The following is a 20,669-nucleotide window of genomic DNA, read 5'->3' as shown; positions in this document are numbered from 1 at the left end:
CATCTGGGTTTCAGGACTTAGATCGGAAACCAAAATACTGCAGTCATCTGAGCTTACCAGAAACTGGAACAAACCCCAGGTTCTCCCAATTATGTTCCTTTTTTTATGTTATGCTTCAGCTTTGAAGTGCTAACCAGATGCCCTGTCTGCATCCAGCTACTGAATCCTATACCTTAATAAACTCCCTTGCTTGTCTAGTAAATGACCTTTGGATAGATCATGTATATTCCAAGGTATCAGATATTTGGTCTAAGGCTACAGAAGAGACAAATACAAACACTTCAAACTGAGCTGAAGCTATGAAACTCTGTAGTACTGCTCCCCGCTCATGGCTTCACAATTAACAGCACAAATAACACACTGTTGTGCGCACTGCACTCCTTGAACTGTGGTGGAAAAAGAGGAAAGCTACATCACACCTGCCCCAGCCTTCTCAGCCCTCAAAAATCTTTCCTGCCACAATCTTTGAATCCTCATTCCTCTATCCAGCTTCTATCACTGATCTCCCATTCATGTATATATGTCCTGGGAGCATGATCTTTTTAAAACAAGTCAATGCGGTGTGTTTGAAAGCATCCATTGACAGAATATCAAAAGCCTTAGCAGCCAATCTGTAACTCAGGTCCATGGCATCAATAAGACTCATCTCAAGAATGTTCAGACCCAGTAAACTCATTTTTCCCCTCTGCTGCAACATTCTGTCTTTGCTGTGCCAATAATTTTCTGCATAACCAGACTGCCCTGAATCTGGGAACTCTAAGACAGAGGGGGTGCAAGAGAGGGATGAGAGGGACAGCACACTGTCTCTTTATTTACATTTCCAGCCTCATCAAAGCATGCATACCAATCTAACCTAGAATTCCACGGGACTTGACACACCAGTATTGGTGCCAAAGCCCCCATGTCTCCATGGGGTTTTAGTTACTACAATCAAGCGTGGAGACTCTGTTCTTCCAGGAAGAACCATCCCTTTGTTCGAGGGAATTCCATTTGAACATAATCAGTCTCCTTGAAACCAGCTACAGCCTTAGAAAGCTAGCACACACAATGTCCTGAAAATAATCTGTCTTACTGATCACTTGCCTAACTGAGGCAAGTTTTGAAGGCAGATGAGCCATAATCCTGGCACAAAGCAGGAGTTCTGATAGTCCCTTTCAGTGGCAGCAAGCTGTTAGATCAGTTGTTCTGCAAGCAGCATTACTTCTGTTTTGCAAGCAAACATCACCTATCTTATCAAACGTTACTCTAACAAGGCACCTCTAACTACAGGCCAAACAGTGTGGATGAAAGCAGCCATGGCATTTGTACTTTTTTCTATCAGGTTTACAGGTGGGGTTTCCAAAGCCTAAGGCTAAGCAGCCAAGGCAGTGTGCTCAAGGACAGGCTAACACAGTCAAGCAGAAAAAGGAACAGATGATTACAAAGTCTGGAAGAGCAGAAAAAAAATGAGAAACTCCTCCTTTTAAAAAAAAAAAGTTAAGATGTCAGCATGACTTGAAGAGTTTGAGGTTTTATCTGGGTGCACCAGCTCTTCAGGCTTGAAGTATAGAAGATCTTTAAAGCTAAACACCAAAACCCTGCTTTTTAAGTTAGCGACAGAAGGAGGGGAAGACAAGACAAGATGTTAACATCAAAAAGATGATGTTAACAAGGACGACAGCTGATAAACAACTCGTACAATAAAGGACATGGGTAAATATTGCTTGCAGAACACTGATAGGCTAGCAGGGAAGGCATCAGCTTACCATAAAACAATTAGCCCTCCAGAATACTTGGGTTTTGTGGTTTGGTTGGGGCTTTTTTTTTTTTTTTTTTAAGTATCCAGTACAGACAGGAGCTTTCATACTGAGGCTTTAATAGTATACTACAGAAACATATGAAGTTAAATTAACAGATATAGGTAGCGGAAAATAAACAGGAAATGAAACAATGACAAAGATAAGATACCTCCAGAAAGCACATCAGGAGTCCTCAACAGAACAATGGGGATGGCTATTAATTAGGAAACCCCACGCCTGTCTCCAGCTGAGTTTAGTAACTCCCAGCCTATTCCCAACTCATCACAAGGGTGTAGTTAGACAATGACTCGGTTGAACAGCTCCCTGCTGCCCACAGAGCTATTCCTGCTCCTTCTCCTTCAGTCAGTGCTCATCTGACCTCTCAGTGAGCTGATTTAGTTTGCTAAATTGGCAGAAAACTACTCTGGCCAAATACAGGGTAGGGGGGGAAATAAATCTGTCTGTTCAGTAAGATGAAGTGGGTGCAACATATCAAACAACCACCAGCACTGACGCAAACTGCATGTGGGGAGGGACAAAGAGGAAAGGGAAGAGGAGCAGTTCAGGGGCAGGCTGAGACTCCCTTTTGCACAGCAAAAAGCATTCACCCCAGACACCTCTCATGTCTGTAATTTCACAGTTGCTAAGCCGACATAAACATAGCCTGCAGGTAAAGAGAGCCCTGCTTTGTCCCAGCCAGTCTCAAAAATCAAAACAAAGAAAAGTTGTTCCATAACACATTAAACAGCCACGTGAGCTCTAGGGACACCAGGCAAGTAGCAGAAAGGTGAAGCTGGAGAATGGACAGATCACCTTCAGATATTTGCCCAAAAGCCACATGCAGTTGTGGAATTGCCATCAGAAGTGACACAATAATCATTAAAATAGTCCCTATTTGGAAAGGGAATTGGATGAACAATCAGCACAACATACTAAATGCTAGTGAGGTTTCATCCACATCCTAAGTGCAAGAGCTCTGTGTGGGATGGGTGTATCAGAGAGAAAAAAAAAAAGTTATCTAAAAACATAGTAATACACGAACAGAACCAAGATAAAATAAACTTAAAGAGTACAGCCTCTAAAGCATTCCAGTCCTCTTCAGGGAAGATAAAAACTAAACATCAAGGTCTGTAAAAGTTTACCTTAGCTATGATGAACTTTGAAACAGTCTGATCTACAATGGGAATAACAACAACTACAGTCAGATGTCTAGACATACCCTACTGAAACTAAATACATATCCTCAGAAATTGGATCAACTTAACCATGAGCTGAAAATCTGTTGGGAGGTAAGATGCAAGAAACACCACTGTTAAGAAAAATAGTTTAGAGTATAATTTGTTTGATATGCTGTTTTCTTAGCAGCTTTAACAGCAACACACTCCAGCTGAGATATCACAGCTTTTTAAAGATGTCTGACATGCCAACCTTCAAATTCCTTTTTCCTGTCAGTTTCGATACCTTTTCTCCCCAGCAAAGAATGCAGGAACGCTACCATTCAACCACTTTAAAATAAGGTAATAGCATTATTTTTTAAAAAAACAGTTATAACTGTATTTAAATAACTGTTTCAATAATTGGTCAGTTCTCATCGCTCTTTGGAATTTCACAATGCTGGTTTTAGTTTCAGTATAAATATTAATCTACTTGAAGCAAAGCTATAAAAGTTTATATTGTTTTTATCTCACAGCCCAGTATGTAAAATTAAAGTTGGAGTGAGGGAAAAGCATTAATTCTAGGTCATTAAAGACAGCCAAGTGAAATATAACATGCACTGACTGTAAAAAAAGTTATGAGTATGTTTTCCATACAAGTCAACAGGACTCAAAATGTAAGACTACATATTTTTTGTCATCTGAAGCTTGCATTTGAAGACAGATTTAATGTTTTTATAACAGACTGACATGCCTGCTTAATCATAAGTTATGCAAGAAATTCTACAGGCTACATTAGACAGGTCAGATTAGACAACAGTCTCATTGTGGGTGCTGAAAGATTAGTGCAAAGCACAAGTCTAATAACAAAACACACTTGCTGTATTCTTATAACACAAATGTTTATTTATTAAGAGGTATGCTCTTATGCATGGACTTAAATACTCCACACTGAGGATTACACAAAGCAATTCCTTTTGCCTGTAATGCTTTCCCTAAAGCTGTACAATGTCTTGAGTAACCACTCTTTGCTTGGAACTGACTTCAGAGTTAAAAATGGTCAAGAAATACTACAGTGTCAATGGCAAGATGGCATAACTTTACATATTTTATGAAATTAGACTCTAGCACCAAAGGTAAAAAAACCAAGTACTTTATCCTGTATGATTAAGTTTCATTGTAAGGGTGACACAGTGACCTTAATAGGCCTTCTAGCTGTAAATTTGCTACTTAGCCAAAGACTTCTTAAACTCTTACCCTAAAGAATGTGGGCTAGGATGAGTCATGCTATACAGTTAGCATCAACCATAAGAGAACTAGGTTATACACATTTACAATATTTTTGTGGCTCAATAAATGAGCTTCTTCAAGTTTTCTTGCTACATTGTTTAAAAAAAAAATAACCAAGCCACGCCCCCAAAAAAACCCTGAAAAACAGGCTGTTGTATCATTTCATAATGCAAGCCTGTTACTACACATAGCTTCTTTAGGGCTACGTTAGATTTCTCTATCTTTAACTGCAATACATTATTTAAACAATCACTCCTTAGTCCTTTTCTCTAAGGAATTTCAATCACCACTCCTGATTTTTTCCTTTAGTGTCTTGATAGTGATTATATAATAAGAAACAAGAGACAATGTTACATACAGAAATGATATTAAAGCAGTACAAAAACCCCTGTTACTTTCCTACAGAATACTTGCACATGCAGCTTTATTTCGTATCACTCTTCTCTCCCAACCCCAGAAGCAGCACTGAAACCACATGCTGTTTATCTGCCACCATTTAACTTGTAACTGCTTTCTGGGTTTCTCATGTGACTCTTTAAATGTATTTTGAATTACTTCTCCTGAGGCAAGACCTCCCTCTCCCTAAATTCAAGTTTTATTAATTCTGTCAGTTTCCTAGTTATTCCCCCCATCCCCCCACCTTATAAGCCAAGCCTGTTCACATCCGCCACCCTCCACAGCTCTGCATATCACAATCCCCGGCCCTGGCGCTCCTCTGCTCTTTTCCACTCCCTTAACCTCAGCACCTTCTAATCCCTTCCACTTCCCAGCCTCCACAGGAAAATCAGCTGCAACACACGTGCTTTCAGTCTTGAACTTTTATGCCAAGCACCAGCTAGAAAGCAAACCCTGCCTAGACAGCTGAATGTTTAGTCCATTAGATATACATTAAATTCTCTCCATCTTTCCTTCTATTTGGACATTTAAAAAAAAGACTCTCTTTTCTGTCCAGCTACTGAATTTTCATCAGCCTCGCAAGAATGTTGATATTATTACTATTGTACCAAGTTTGCCTGAAATTAGTAAACAGGCTTAAGTAACAATGTAACAATCAGATAGCTGTCCGTTCACTGAGAAACAGGGCTGGGGCTTGGGGCAGGAAGCAGATGAACTTCATCTTTCTGAAACTCATGATACCTTTATCAGTACAGGGAAAACAAGAAGGGGAGGGGGGCGGGCAGGGAAGAGTAAAACTAACCTAAAACACAAAGGATTCCATCAGGTTGCGATTTGCTGCTCTGTGTCAGGATACTCTGAATGTTTCGAAGGCGGCTGCAACTGCAAAAGAAAGAGAATTCATCCTTAAGGTCAGTGTTTCAAAGTGCTCAAATTTGGTAGGCTAAAGAGTTGACATAGCCTTTTTTCCTTTATTATATAAACTAAGTGGACACACTTCAACTTGAGTATCTTTTGTTTGAAATACATTTAGACCTCATATCAAACTATCCCCAGATTATTTATTTTTGTCCACGGAAAGATGAAGAACATAGCCCTGAGAGAAGATTAGAACCTGTAACTACCCCTTCTAACCAAGCACCCTGTTAATCTCTAACCTCTAGCAAAAATGTCTGTTCAGGGTCCTTCTCACCAAGCCAGCAACATTCCTTTCTCTACCAGAGAAGTGGAGAGCACAGCAACACGGGGCACGTGATGCCCAAGCAGAAAACTAACAAGGGAAGGGACCGCAGTAGCTCCTACACCCCAAGAGAAATCTGCTGAAGATGTTTCAGCACCTCCAGCACCATCAGATGGCTTCCACCTTGTTTAACTATGTAACACAGACACATCCCTGACTTCTTACAAGATCCAAGTGAAAAGCAGGATACTGGTGTAGGACAAATGGGGGGAAGGCACAGAGAACTGTTTCCACTCGCAAACCTGAAGGGTCTCATCCACGTCCTCAGCTAACAAAGCACCAGTGTCATGCTATCCGCGGTGTCCCAGTGATGCTTTTGCCTACCAGTACCACAAAACCCAAATGGGTCACCCTGTCGTTATTACAAGCACATACATTAACAGAAATGCAGAACCAAGGGAACTTTCAGACAGGAAAGAGAAAGCAATTATTAGCAAACACTCCAAGAGACAGCTCCTGACCAGGAGATTTTCTCTTATTATTTAAGTTTCAGGTGCTACAGTTCTTCCTTGAATCTGGCATTACCCACTATAATTTTATTTTGTCCATAAAGGAAAAATATAGAGCCAATACTCTGATTTAACGTAGCAAAAGCTGAACTCTAGAAGAGTGTCACTTTGTAAGAAAGACTTTTTTTCTGCAAGAACAATTAACAAACTGAACTTATACTAGTGGGTTTCCAGCCAAAGTCAACCACAGCTCAGAACAACTCTAAATAAATACTACTTAATGCAATCATAAAAGTAGGAACTTTTCCCCCCTTCTATACCCAAAGAAATAACTAGATCATCTTCGTAAGATACACATTGCCTCTCTCATGACTTCTGTATAAAAACCATGACATTTTCCTAAAATGAACAGTTAGGGAAGTTTAGAAGCCTAAAATATAATCTTTAATATCTACATTAAAAAGAAACGAAACCATACCAAGTCTTGCCAAGATTTTCATAATCAAAATTAATTGTTTATATTATAAAGTTGAATTTGATTGTCCAATGTGCCTTTAAGCCAGACAAAAAATTCAGCTACAATAGCCAGACAAAGAGCAATATAATTTCTGCTTCTAGGCAACATTTTGTGAGCTTGTTTTAATACAGATAGAAGGCAAGGAATTTCACTGCTGGTATTACTGAATGTATTTCTTGTTTATAGCCTTGTTTATATAAGTATGAGCTGTTCAGCTCTAGGAAACAAATGTCTCTTAGAGAAACACTGAAACAGAACTAAATTTATGATCATCTCAAACAAGAAAGTAAGGTCAAGTATTCCTATTTTCATAGTAACTTCTGTCAAGTAAAAAGCAAATAAATCTTTTCAGTGCTACTACAATTATCATGCTCTACTTTCTCTGAAAGACAGAATGCACACAGAAGGTTTACGTTATAGCTAATCTAAATGCAATCTGAACATCTGCAGTAAAGGACAGACATTTGAACATTTGTCATAGGGAGTACAAAAGCAATGCAAACCACTCCAATTCTATTTTTCCCCATTTTTAGGTTGCCTATTTGAATTCTCAATCCCTCAATTATTCTTTTTGCCTAAAACTTCCCAATTCATATTATATGCTATACTGTATCACAGTCCACTGTGTGTATGAATAGATATTTTGATCCGGTCTTAGACACAGAAACAGACATTAAATCCACTGATGACAGCAAAAAGACACAATTAGGCACTATCAGATGCTCTTGCCCAGGTAGGTGATGTCATAAAGTTTGTGAAAGAAACACAACTTTCTGCTGCACGTTTTAGCAACTTCTAATTAGAAGTTCTTTAAAACCTCACCTAAAACTGAATCTCACAGCTATCCAAACTTAAGGTTTTGTAGCTTATTCTGGAAGATTTTCATCTCACCACAAAGCAGGACCTCAGACTACCTAGATGAGAGATGATGGCAAGCTACACAGTGCTATTATTTTTATGCTCCTCATGTCACGAGATCAAGGGCAGAAAGTTACTAGGCTCTTCACTGTGGTTACACACGAATTTGACTTATTTCATCTTTAGTATGCAAACAAGCGTATAGTCATTTAAGAACCATCTGTGGGCAAGTAGTATTGCTAGAGCCTCTGTAAAATACAAGAAAATGGAAGCAACTTGATGTAGAAAGCCCGCATGAAAACAAATACACTTCTCAACCCACCTGCAAAGGACTGCTTAAGAGAAGCCCATGCCTCCCAAGACTGTCTAAAGGACAGAGTAAAAGGACTGTGAGAAAGCATGCCAAAGGACTTCTGCAATGACACAAGCAGCTTCCATACTGCTTTTTATTAAATCATTTACCATATCAGGGGATGCATCTTTCTGCTTCTGCTCAGTGAGAAAAGAAACTGTCATCAGAAAAAACAACTATGAATACTTGCGATCTGAACACATAAAAGGTAGATTCTAATTCAACTCCTCAGAACCAAGATGCAGAAATCCTTCTACTACCTGTGTTCAACTGTTACTCTCAAGGCAAATGTAAGCAGCCCTCCAGCCAAAGACAGGTTCTTCTGGATTGCAAAATATTTTTAAAACCTGTTATGCATTACAAGCAGACCATGAATACATACTTTAATTTTGCTATCCTCCCCTCCCCTTACTGACCACTTTTAAAAGAAAGGAATGATGGGAACTCAATTTGACAAAGAACAAGTATGGAAACTGCTTGTAAGAAACTCATGGGGAAAAATGCTCCCATTTATTAAAAGAAACATTATTATACAATACAAGGTAAGTTATTCCTAAAATCTTTAAATCTTAATTTCACACTAACAGGTTCAACAAAGGGCAGATCTGATCAAATATGTTTATAACTTAAAACAAAATAGTGTTGTAAGTCTGTGCAACAAGACCGGAAGAAAAAAGCAAAATACAGACAGTTTTTGTCTTCTTTAGCTCTGTGAAAGTGTTTTCTGATCTGTTCAAGCAAACCATGGTCAGGGTGAAAAGGAAAGAGGAACTGGGGGAGGAAAGTAGTTGCACATTTATTCTAGGTTGGGTATTTCTTTCCTTCCTTAAATTTTGATTTAAGATTCAGAACTTTACTCTCCTAGAATTACTTTCAGTATCTTGCAAAGAAATTATAACTTTGCTGCACCCCTTAAAAATACATAAACCTCTCAGAATAAGCTGCTAAAAAACTTCTGCCAAGTAAAGTTTAATGTCAGTGGCACATTTCCTTCAGGAGACAGTCCTGATATAAAAAGGAAAAAAAGCACAGGGCAAATTAGATGTTCATTATTTTGTAATGATATGTATGACCATAAAGATGTTTATTTCAACCTTAATATTAAACAGCCTTCAACAAAATATTTTTCCTTGCCTCATTTAAAGAATATTTCTTCACAGAAATATTTTCAACATCATTTCAAGTGTGTATAAAACATTACATTCAAAGGCTTCCATTAAAAACAGAAGACTTCTGTGTCTGAAGAAAGACATTATTCAGAAATAGTGACAAGGATAATTAGAATTCTTACTACATGCTTTTAAACAATACAGGCTAAACTGTGTATAAAAGTCAGAGGGGAAAAAATGGCATTTTCTTGCATTTCGCATTAAACAGTCATCTGACAAAAACAAAGAAACTGTCCTGGGAACAAAAATCCATGACTTTTCCCGCCTCCAAAGCAAGCGCCCTAACAAGGGTTCTGACTTTTAACTCCTTTTCATTTTACCACAGCAACACAATTTCAAACAGAAACAACGAAGAACAAACTCCACACAACAGCATAACCCTCTGGGCTTTAGGAAGTTTTCCTGGAAGATGTGGCTCTGGATCCACCCACACATAACCACAACTAAATTTCACAGTAGCTTGCTGCTGAAAAAACATCATTAGGTGTGTTCGAAAACACATTTACATGAAGCCCTTCTAAGGAAGCCCCAAATTCCTGGACTTCAGTAAGACCTGGACAAGACATAAGCTGCAAACTACTTATCCAACTATATCCAACGAGACAACCAGGCTTCTTTAGTTGTGGATAAGAAGTTGAAGTAGGTGAAGTGAGATTTTTTCCAGCATGCACTTTCATGAACAGCATGAACAGAAGATGCAGTTTCTACATCTTCTTAAGCCAGTAAGAGTCTACAGTGCTGCAAGGACAGTCTCGTCCTTCTCACTGCCTTTGTATCTGCACTAACCATCTTGAAGCCATGTGTAAAGTCAGATCAGCTTATGGATCCAAACAAACTCCAGCCCAGGAATTAAAAAAAAAACAAAACCAACATATAAGCAAGCTGATCTGACTGCTGATGAAGGCAGGGCAGAAGGCAAAGCCACATTTTGAGGTGGCATCTGGCAATAAAGTGTGCTTGGGCCAATTAAGAAACTATATGTTGAGGTACTTTATATTCTGCTAATCTTGGACTAGATCCAAAAAAGGAGGAAGATAATTGACAATCATTAACTTCTAAGAATTAGTGCTCATCTGTTCATGTCTTCATACTAATTATGCAAAGTACCTTGCTTTACAACAGTCTAGCCTGTCACAACTTAGTAACAGACATGGTGCTGCAAGCCATGTATGTTAGCAAATACAGAGAATATTAACAGTGCCTTCCTCAATCAGGAGGAACACACACATTTTTTTAAGTAACGCCACACAGAATTTTGATTTTATATGTGTCCACAACATGTTACTTTCGTCTGCATCCCTTCTTGCTAGCTGAATTTATTCTGTGTGCAAGTTTCCTCTACGTAATATTGTAATCCAGTGGTACTAACACAGCAACGATATTACCATTGATCCCAACTGATTCCCACAGGATGGCTTACAATACATCTGGGATGGCTGCAGCTATGGTTAACATGCAATTCAGCTGACAAAGGATGTGATTTCACCACGCTGACTACGTTTTGCTTCATCTTGGCAGATGTTACGCTCCTCCCCCACAAAGGCTAGGCAGTCTTAAAAACCCACACACGGTAAAGCTTTGACAGATAACAGTGAACAAGGGGCAAAACCCGAGACATCCCTGGCAAGCCTGTGCAAATCCTCATATTAACAAGGTTCATATTCAGGAAGTGACTTGAATAGATTTGTGCTGTCTACCTAAGACAGACACTGGTTTTGACAGTAAGTACTTGATATTAAAATAAATAAATAAAATGGAAAGATAAAACAGTTTCTTTCCGCAAATCTCACTTCCTGTTAACTTGCTGCTACTACCATCTGTTTCCACTCTACTTCCCCCCCCCCCCCCCCCCCCAAAAAAATGAAGTTTATTTTTCATGGGCCTCTTGTTGACCTCACAATTTTGACCAGAAACATTATTATTGTCTGCTTATTTCCCACAGTCTCACATAATCTCCATCTTGAACATTTCTGTGAAAACAGAAACCTGAAGTCAGACAGTTAAAGACTCTCAGAATCTCACTGATTTCAAAAGTAGCTTATCCAAAATGGACTAGTTTTCAACAATAACATACTTTCTCAGGTGTTGTTGTTTGTTGGGTTTTTTTCTTAGCTCACCTAAACAACTTTTACTGCTTGGCAATCACCCAAGGCAACGGCATTCACCCACCTCAAAATACATGACAATTTTCCAGCTGTTTTCAACTTTTCTCTACAATGAACACAGGGAACTTGATTGCAAATAGGAAATCTACCAACCTCAAAAAAACACTTCGCATGTTTAGCAACAGAAAGTAGCACTGAACCTTGAATCCCGGGCTCAGCGTTGGGCCCCTCACAGCCAGACAGACACTGAGGGGCTGGAGCGTGTCCAGAGCCGGGCAGGGGCTGGGGCACCAGCCTGGGGGGGCGGGGGGGGTCAGCCTGGAGAGAAGGGGGCTGGGGGGGACCCGGTGGCTCTGCAACGGCCTGGCAGGAGGCTGTAGCCAGGGGGGTCGGTCTCTGCTCCCCAGGAACCAGCGACAGGACGAGAGCAAACGGCCTCACGTTGCGCCAGGGGAGGGTGAGATTGGGTGTGAGGGAACATTCTGCACCGAGAGGGCTGGCAGGCGCTGGCACAGGCTGCCCGGGGACGGGGGAAAGTCACTGTCCCTGGGGGTCGTCAGAAACCATGTAGCTGTGGTGCTTGGGGACATGGTTCAGTGGTGGCCTTGGCAGTGCTGGGTTAACAGTTCAACTCATGATTGAATGGTCTTTTCTAACTTAAATGACTCTATGTAATATTAACAATGGAGGTAAAGGAAAAAATTGCAGCTCTGTGTGCATTTTACAGGACCAGATTCTTGCTTCTTGACCTTAATAGTAATATTCAATTCTGTAATTCAGACACCTCAAAGCACACAGGAACAAGCATGAATCTCTTCTTACTAAATGTCTGAGAGTACCTGATGCCATTTGCAAATTACAAGCTTGCTCAGCATCTTTGGCACTTCAACATATCTAAAGAGTGGTATTATTTATTAAGTAACCACACCAAGATTCATGCTGGCATCTTCTATAACCATGCTGGATAGTGCAGCCTTAGGTTAAGCAACTCACAGATTGGACCTCAGTATCAGCTAATGGACTAGAAATTAAGTTCTTCCATGGGTGCAATCAAATGATAGGTTGTCCACGACCTACACATCCATACATGCCAGTTAGACCTGCAGCCTTGACACATTCTCTGTTTTAACAAGCTCATTTACAAATACCAGGTCTGTACTTTCACTTCTTAAAATTGCAGCATGTTATTGATGCCAACCATTCACCCTCAAAAAACATCATCACCTGAGAAAATGACAGTATTTGAAGAAGCAGGAAAGACTAGCAGCTTGAGTGTAATTATGCTGCCATCACTCAATCTCTGATCAGGAAAACAAGGCAAGTGTCTGGCACTTCAGCAAAAATCAGAATCATAGAATTATCTGGATTGGAAGGAACCTTCAAAGATCACCTAGTCCCAACACCCTGCCATGGGCAGGGGCACCTTCCACTAGACCAGGTTGCTCCAAGCCCCATCCAGCCTGGCCTGGGATGAGGTATCCACAGCTGCTCTAGGCAACCTGGTCCAGTGCTTCATCACCCACACAGTAAGAGAATTTCTTCCTAATAGCTAATCTAAATCTACCATCTTTATTTTAAAATTACCCTTTGTCCTATCCCTACAGGCCCTACTAAAAAAAGTCTGTCCCCACCTTTCTTATCAGCCTCCTTTAAGCATTGAAAGGCCACTGTAACGTATCCCCAGAGATGTTAAGCTACAGTGCCTTAAGACTAGATTTACTTTCAGAGCCCATCACTAGACCACAACCACTGCAGCCACACTGCAAAACACAAAGCCAGATGCTTTGCCATCAGTTCAAGCTGAACGACCACGAAGAGGTAACTTCAGCTGAAGCTCCACAGGCAGCAGTTAATGCAATAGCTCTGATTCTCTTCCTGACTGCTTTTCCTTCCCTAGCACTTTTTCTACCTTTCTATTCCTATCAAACACATAGTCCCACATATCTCTTAACTTGGGCTCCAGCCTAGTACTCAACAGACCCTAAGCCATCCAACTTCCCCAACATGGTAAAAAATTATCCATATTCAAGGCATGGGGCTTATCTTATTGGTTTTTTTCCTCCTGTAAATCAGAAAGTTAAATTAGCTCTCTCCTTGAAAATCTGAAATACAGTGCATCCCCTAAAAAAAAATTTGGTGAAACTGTGCTATTACAAAATCCTGAACCTCAACATAATTACATAAGGAACACATGGATACAAACTGTTAATCTTTCAACACAAACATGTTCCCTGCTAAAACTGGTTGGGAAACCGCAACAACTCTCGTCCCTGCACCACCGTGCTCCCAAACACCCCACCAAATACTCCTCTGAAGCCACAGGGGGGGAAAAAAAGCCACATACTTAACCACTATGTAATTAAAACCAGAATGGTTTAGAGGATAATATTAGGCATATAGGCAGAGACAACATAAAAATTAATCCAAGTATTTATTTTGCACTTCCTTGCACAGGTACATGGAGAGAACTAAGCTGTATTATGTTACCAACATGGGTAATCAATAATGAGGATTTGCCTACTCTGATTTACATAAAGGTAATGCAAACTTGTTGTGTGGGTCCAGAGCCCTACCGAATAAATCTAGATGGTGATATTTAACAAAAGCATTTAATAGAAATTTTGTTCAGATATGCATGTATTCTTAAGGAAAATACTCGCTACTAAAACCAGACATGAAACATGACATCACCTTCTAAAAAGGCATACCCTTTTTTGGGCAGTACTCATCTCTTAGCTATGGGATTTTTTCTTTTTATTTACAAAACCGTTCTTTACTTGCTTTTGTTGTTACAATGCTGAGGTTCACCCTGGTAAATGCCAGGTCTCAACACACCATATGGCAGACCAAAAATCTGAAGTATGTGGAAGAAGTCCAAGAATTATCTCTGCCCATTTCTCTATTCTTTATATAGTCTTTAAGAATTTTTCCATTCCTGTTTGGGACTTGGGGGCACGGGGAGGAGGGTAACGGATAGTTTTGTTTTAAGTTATTTTTATTAACTGCCTGGTATCTGCTGACTGCTTGGGAAATTTATTGCAAACACTGGCCTCCCTGCCTCCATCTGGCCTGAAAAAAAAAAAAAACCCTGCACAAGAACGAATGTTGAAGAGGAAAAAAAATTAACGGATGACATGCCTCCTACAAACATGCCAAATTACAGATGCTGTCTGGATCTCTCTGTGGAGCTCAAAAGCTTGCAGATGTTCACAGAGAGTCTGAATGTTCTCATGACAACTCTAAAACAGGATCTCAGATTACAAAAATTACTCATAAAGAAAGAGGCTTGAGTGGAAACCATTTTCTCTTCCAGCTTTTTTTTTTTTTTTTAACCGCCTTGGTATTTTGTTACTGATCACGAAATTTTAGATGCTTTCCAACTACAAACAAATACTAAGAATTAAGATCAATTTATGCAGTGAAAACAGTATTTGAAAAGGTCACTTTTCCTTCCCTCTTATGATCAATTCAATTTCTATCTGCAGGCAGAGAGGCAACACAACCGAACAGAACAGCCATGTTCATCTATTTCAAGCAAACAGAACCTCCATTTCTCTCTCACAGTACAGAATTTCTCATTTCACAGGCATACTGTCTGAAAAGTGAAAAAGCTTTTGTACCCTTCTTGTACAAAATCTAAAAACCTTTTTTTAAAAAAAAAATTGAAAATCTACAGCAAACATAGACCCACTTAAACACCCAGAGAGCTTAGACAGCTGTTTGCCTGCAATTTACATGTAATGTCCCAGTTACTCTATTATCTGACTTCACCCTGGTAAATACTTCCATGTATTGTGCTGTAACTATTGAAAGCACCAAGCACTTCAGTTCCTGATTTGTTCTTAATGATACTATAGAATAGAATCATAGGATCACTTCAGTTGGAAAAGTCCTTTATGATCATCGAGACCAACCGTTAACCCAGCACTGCCAAGGCCACCACTGAACCATGTCCCAAGCACCACAGCTACGTGTTTTTGGAACGTCCCCTGGGACACTGACTCCCCCCCATCCCCAGGCAGCCTGTGCCAGTGCTTGACAACCCTTTCAATGAAGACATGTTTCCTTATACCCAACCTAAACCTCCCCTGGTGCAACATGAGGCCGTTTCCTCTGTTCAGGTACTTGAGATAATACACTGCAGTCTAATACACACAGGGGTGCACCTTAAGTCTCTAAAAGGAAACAGAGCTCTAGCAACCTAAGGATACCTGAGCTGACACCTGAGCTCTCACAGAGCCAATGCTATCATCTAACATATCCCCATGCCCCATCTCTTGTCAAGCTCTATCCCCCACACTTCTGAAGCCCAGAGATTGTCATCACCTTCATGCCCTCAAGCCACTCTCCACAAGCCACCCAGCAGGCGCCAACACAAATACACTTTCTCCTTTTTCTCCATAATCCCTCAACACCCCCGCAATCTCTGCTAGCTCTACCCCAGTTTGGCTTGCCTACATTTCACAAGCCCTTTTTCCCTACTCCCAAGGTAACCCCACACCTACTCCCTCCCAAACCAGACCCAGGCTTACCTCCCCACCGTAACACCACCCCAAGCCCACTCTCTCCAAACCAGCTCCCCTCCAAGGTCCCCAAATCCTCTTTTTGTCCCCTGGCCCCCAGTCCATCACAGCCTCGCACACACCCTCCACCAGCCGGATTCAGGATTCGCCAGTCCCTACACCCACAAGGTCAAGTCAGGCTCCTGCCTGCCATCCTGCCGAGGCCATCCACACTTCTACCCCAGTGCCACCTGCAATATCAGCCTGCCCCCACAATGGCCCACCCTCCTCCCCACAGCCCCAGCCCCTAAGACCTGCTCCGAATGCTCCAGCCCCCCATAACCACCCCAACACTGCCTAAACCCCCTACAATCCCCCCAAAACTCCTTTATGCCCCCTGCACACCACAAAAGCCTCTCCTTCATGTCCCAAACTCCTTTATTTTTACCTACCTCTGTCCCCCCAAAGCCCTCTAACCCCCCAGCCCACCCCAACGCCCTTCACACCCTAGTTTCTCGCCACTCTGCCCCCCCAGCTCTCCGAGCACCCCAGCTACTCCCCCCAAACCCCTTAACGCCCCCAACCACTCCCTCAAACCCTCTGCATCACCCCCTTACCGCTGCCCTCCCGCCCCAGCCCCGCTCCCACGCAATCCCCCCAACATCCGTGGCCCCCTCCACACCCCCGGCCCCTCAGAGCCCACCAGCGCCCGGCCCCACCCCACCGAACCCCTCAGCGCAGCCCCGAAGCCCGGCCCCTGTCTGTCAGTTCCTCAGCGTCCGCCCGCTCCCTCAGCGCCCTTCCGCGGCGGCTCCCCCCCACCCGCCGTTACCTGAGGAAGGCGCCGGCGGCCCGGGGGCGACGCGGCGAGGGGCGCGGGGCCGGCGGGAGGAGCGCGGAGCGGCCGCACAGCGCCATGACGACGGCGATGCGGTACCGGCAGGAGGGAGCCGGCAGCACTGCGGGAGCTGCGCCCCGCCCCGCCCCGCCTCGCCCCGCCTCGCCCCGCCCCACCCGTACCACCGCGCTCCCCGCCGCGGGTTGGGGGGCACAGCGGCGCGGCCGCACCGCTGCCCGCGCTTTCCGCCTTCCCGGCTGCCTAAGGATTCAGGCCGAGCCTCTCGTCGGCTCACACGGAGTGGGATCGGAAAGGTTTCTACCGCTGGCAACAGCTGGGCGCAAACATAGACGGGGATACGGCTGGTTCCCCCCCTCGGGCGAGGAATGGGATCGCCCAGCTTATGCCCCTGCACACACACCCCCGGCTCAGCGACCGTTCTACTTCCCCCCCTCCCCGGGCCGCTCATGGGCGCGTCCAACCCCCAGCATCTTCCCCCCCAGGCCCTGGCGTGGGCTCGTCCAAGCACTGCAGCCCCATGGGGCGACGTGGCACGGAGCCCGTGGGACGGTGTGACACGGACCCCACGGAACCCCACAGGGAGGTGTGGCACGGAGCGCACGGGACGGTGTGACATGGACCCCACGGGAGCCCACGGGGCGATGTGACGACGACCCCACGGAATCCTGCAGAGGGGTGTGGCATAGACTCCAAGAACCCCCTGAGGCAGTGTGACACGGACTTCACAGACCCCACGGGGCGGTGTGACACAGACCCCACGGATCCCAGGGGCGATGTGCCCTGGCCTCCCCCGAAGTGCTGCCCCCATGGACATGTCTGAACCCATGGGCATGCCCCGGCCCCCCACGCCCCCACATTGCACCCCCGTGTCAACCCCTCCGGAACAGCCATTCCCTGCCCCGCCGCACCCCAGGACCGCGGCACCCCGGTCGGGCACCCCTTGGGGGGAGCCACCGGCACCCCCATCTCCCCCAGTCGCCCTCTTGTTACGCCCCCCCACATAACCCCTCCTCCGCCCAGCATCCATCTGCGCATTGCCGCATCCTGGTACCAGCACGGCCACCCTCACCACCCTTACGGGCACATTTTATTCGGTGTACACGCAAAATTCACAGCCCCCAGCCCCTCCCGCAGACCGAATTCTGCCTCCTCGGTCCTGGCTTGCCTTGCCCCACTGGGAGCTGCACCCCGACACCCCTGCCCCTTTATTTCCCCATTTTACTGTTACTACATCTTTCCCCAGCCCCTGGGGCTGTGTGTTGCATCACTGCACAAAACCAAACCAAACCAAACCAAACCACCAAAAACAACAACAACAACAACAAAAAGAACAAACCAAAGAAAATCAACTGTCTCCAAAAAAAGACAAAACAAAAAAAACCCAAAACCTCCCTTAAAAAAAAAAATCAAATCAAAACAAAACAAAAACAAAAGAAGCACACCCAGCTTCCAGCACCAGGATGCTGGAGCAGGGATTTTAGGTCCTACACACGAACACCTCCAAGTATCTCTAATTAAAGGGCGTGATGCAGGAAGGATCTGGAGCCAGGGTTTAATGCCACAGGGTTTGAAAGCTATTAACCGCACATCCTTCCGCTGCATCCTCCTGCCTCATCATGGCAGTGCGGGGAAGAAGGCAATAAGCCCCATGGCGTGGCACGCGCTTGAGTAAGCATTAAGGAAAACCCAGTTTGCTATTGCTGCTCTCACCCCCCCCTCCATGATGCTCCCCCGCACCTGACGTCAATCTGTGCCAGCCAAGCTCCCTGAACCCATCACTGGCCCCGTTAACCACCCAGGCTCCTCATCCCTGGCAGAGAGCAAGATAGAACCACTTGTATACATCTTATTTTAATGACGCTGGTATTTGCCCAGAGTGGCATAAACCCGCAGCCTTTAGGTGGGATGGGGGCATGGGGGATGCCAGCAAACTCCAGTTTGCTTTGCAACGGACCCCAGAGCAAACTGGTGTGGGCACACACAGGGGGATCGAGAGCTCCCACACACATCTTGCTTTTAACCCGCTGCAGATGAGAATGCATTCCAAGTCTTATTTATTTCCCCCACACCCCCCACGCCCCCCACCCCCCACCCCACCCCCCAATCAAATTGGACTTTGCTCACTGCTGCAGAGCAGAGGAGACAAGGTAAATATGCTGGGCCATGACCCAGCTGCCCTGAAGCAACTGGGAATCATTTTAGCTGGCCTCATCCACAAAGCTCAGATGGGTTTGATGGGCAGGTGTCCCTAAGCCATGGGTTACACTACCCAGCCCTGTCCCATTGCTGCCGGGGAGCTGGCACCATGTCCATCCCCAGTTGTATTTGTTAAGCCCTTGGCCATGCATTGAAATGAGCTTGCTAAGGCGGCATCAGCAGTGGGAACTGAAGCACCAAAAGGAAAAGTGGACGCCTTTGGTGTTTGTCAGCATTGCTAGAAACCCCTTGGCTTCCCTCCAGAAAGACCCTAAAATGCATGAGGGTGCTGAGTGGGACAGTCCCCTGCAGAGCTCCTGCCCGTTGCCCCCATCCCAGTCCGTGCACCACCAGCCTCCCAAAGGCTTTCGTGGAATCATAGACTCACAGAATGGTTTGGGTTGGAAGGGACCTTCAAGATCACCCAGTCCCACCCCCTGCCACGGGCAGGGACACCTCCCACCAGCCCAGGCTGCTCCAAGCCCCGTCCAGCCTGGCCTGGGACACTGCCAGGGATGGGGCATCCACAGCTGCTCTGGGCAGCCTGTGCCAGCGCCTCGCCACCCTCACAGGGAAGAATGTCTTCATAGTGTCTAATCTAAATCTCCCCTCTTTCAAGTGTAAAGCCATTCTCCCTTGCCCTGTCCCTACACACCCTCGTGAAAAGCCCCCCTCCAGCTTTCTTGCAGCCCCTTTAGGCACTGGGAGGTGCGCTAAGGTCTCCCCGCAGCCTTCCCTTCTCCAGGCTGAACCCCCCCAACTCTCCCAGCCTGTCCCCACAGCAGAGCTGCTCCAGCCTCTGACCATCCCTGTGGTCCCCTCTGGCCCCGCTCCAACAGCTCCACGTCTCTCCTGTGCTCAGAACCCCCGAGCTGGAGGCAGCGCTGCAGGGGGGTCTCACCAGAGCAGGGCAGAGGGGCAGAGCCCCTCCCTCGCCCGGCCGGCCGCGCTGCAGGGGATGCAGCCCAGGGCACAGGTGGCTCTCTGGGCTGCGAGTGCACAGTGCCGGGTCATGCCCAGCTCCTCATCCACCAGCACCCCCGGGTCCTTCTCAACAGGGCTGCTCTCCATCCATTCTCCACCCAGTGCTTGGGATTGCCATGACCCATGTGCAGGACCTTTCCCAGGCTCCCTCTGCACCTAGCACTCATGTAGGGAAGGGGATATGTCCTAACAGTATGTCCTTGTTGTTCTTCCCCCACAACAAGCAGTGTCCTTAACATCTGGGTGCTGGCTCCTTCCATCTTCTTTTTGGCATGCAACCAAGACCCTGATGGCCATGATTCACTGCCATCACGGTGTTCTGTGCCTTCCCAGGGGTGTGCAGAGCTCCAAAGACCCAGAAACCCAGCAAGGCTATGGTGAGAGAGGAGAGGGAAAAAGGATATTCCCATGACAGGAGTTTGTGCAATTTTGCCCCCAAGGCTCTTCTTTCAGCCAATGATGGAAGATGTTTTACGCCCCTGGTGCATTGCATCAGGCTGTTACCTTCAGCCTTGCATTTCCCTTGGGTGCAGAACGATGGAAAAGCAGATCAACAGCCTGGAAAACACCCAACAGAGAGGTTAGACTTCCTGGAGAAGGGGGGATGGGGAAGGGGAAGGGGTGTCTGGCAGCACGGCTGGGAAAGGACACAGCAGCAACTATTGTTCCTGTTCCTCGGCTTCCTGAGCTTCACTGTCCCACTATTGTTCCACATTTTGAAGGCTGCAAAAGCTGAATGAAATCCGTAAGAATTGCCAAAGGAAGGAAAAGGAAAGCAGAGTGCTTTGGAATAGGAGGAGAGCTGCTGGTGGTGTTCCTT

The 20,669-nt window shown here is 44.9% G+C and overlaps 1 protein-coding gene across 2 annotated transcripts in view; it reads right to left on the bottom strand.

Annotated features, from left to right (window-relative positions):
• Window positions 1-16,800, bottom strand: part of DNAAF9 (dynein axonemal assembly factor 9) — a 79,926-nt gene extending 63,126 nt beyond the window's left edge. The window contains exons 1-2 of one of the 2 annotated variants that reach the window (XM_055706415.1): window positions 16,643-16,800; window positions 5,421-5,500 (exon numbers count right to left, since the gene is read on the bottom strand). In XM_055706415.1, coding sequence (XP_055562390.1) covers window positions 5,421-5,500; window positions 16,643-16,728 — 166 coding nt within the window. In that variant the 5' untranslated portion in view covers window positions 16,729-16,800. Of the gene's footprint in view, window positions 1-5,420; window positions 5,501-10,623; window positions 10,692-16,642 lie in introns of those variants that run through there. The other variant, XM_027799958.2, reaches the window with a different exon arrangement.
• Between the last annotated feature and the right edge of the window lie 3,869 nt (window positions 16,801-20,669).

This window comes from Falco cherrug, chromosome 1, assembly GCF_023634085.1.
Source record: "Falco cherrug isolate bFalChe1 chromosome 1, bFalChe1.pri, whole genome shotgun sequence".
NCBI lineage: Eukaryota > Metazoa > Chordata > Aves > Falconiformes > Falconidae > Falco > Falco cherrug.
The sequence above is the reverse complement of the archived record's forward strand: the minus strand, read 5'-3'. Positions and strand labels throughout refer to the sequence as shown.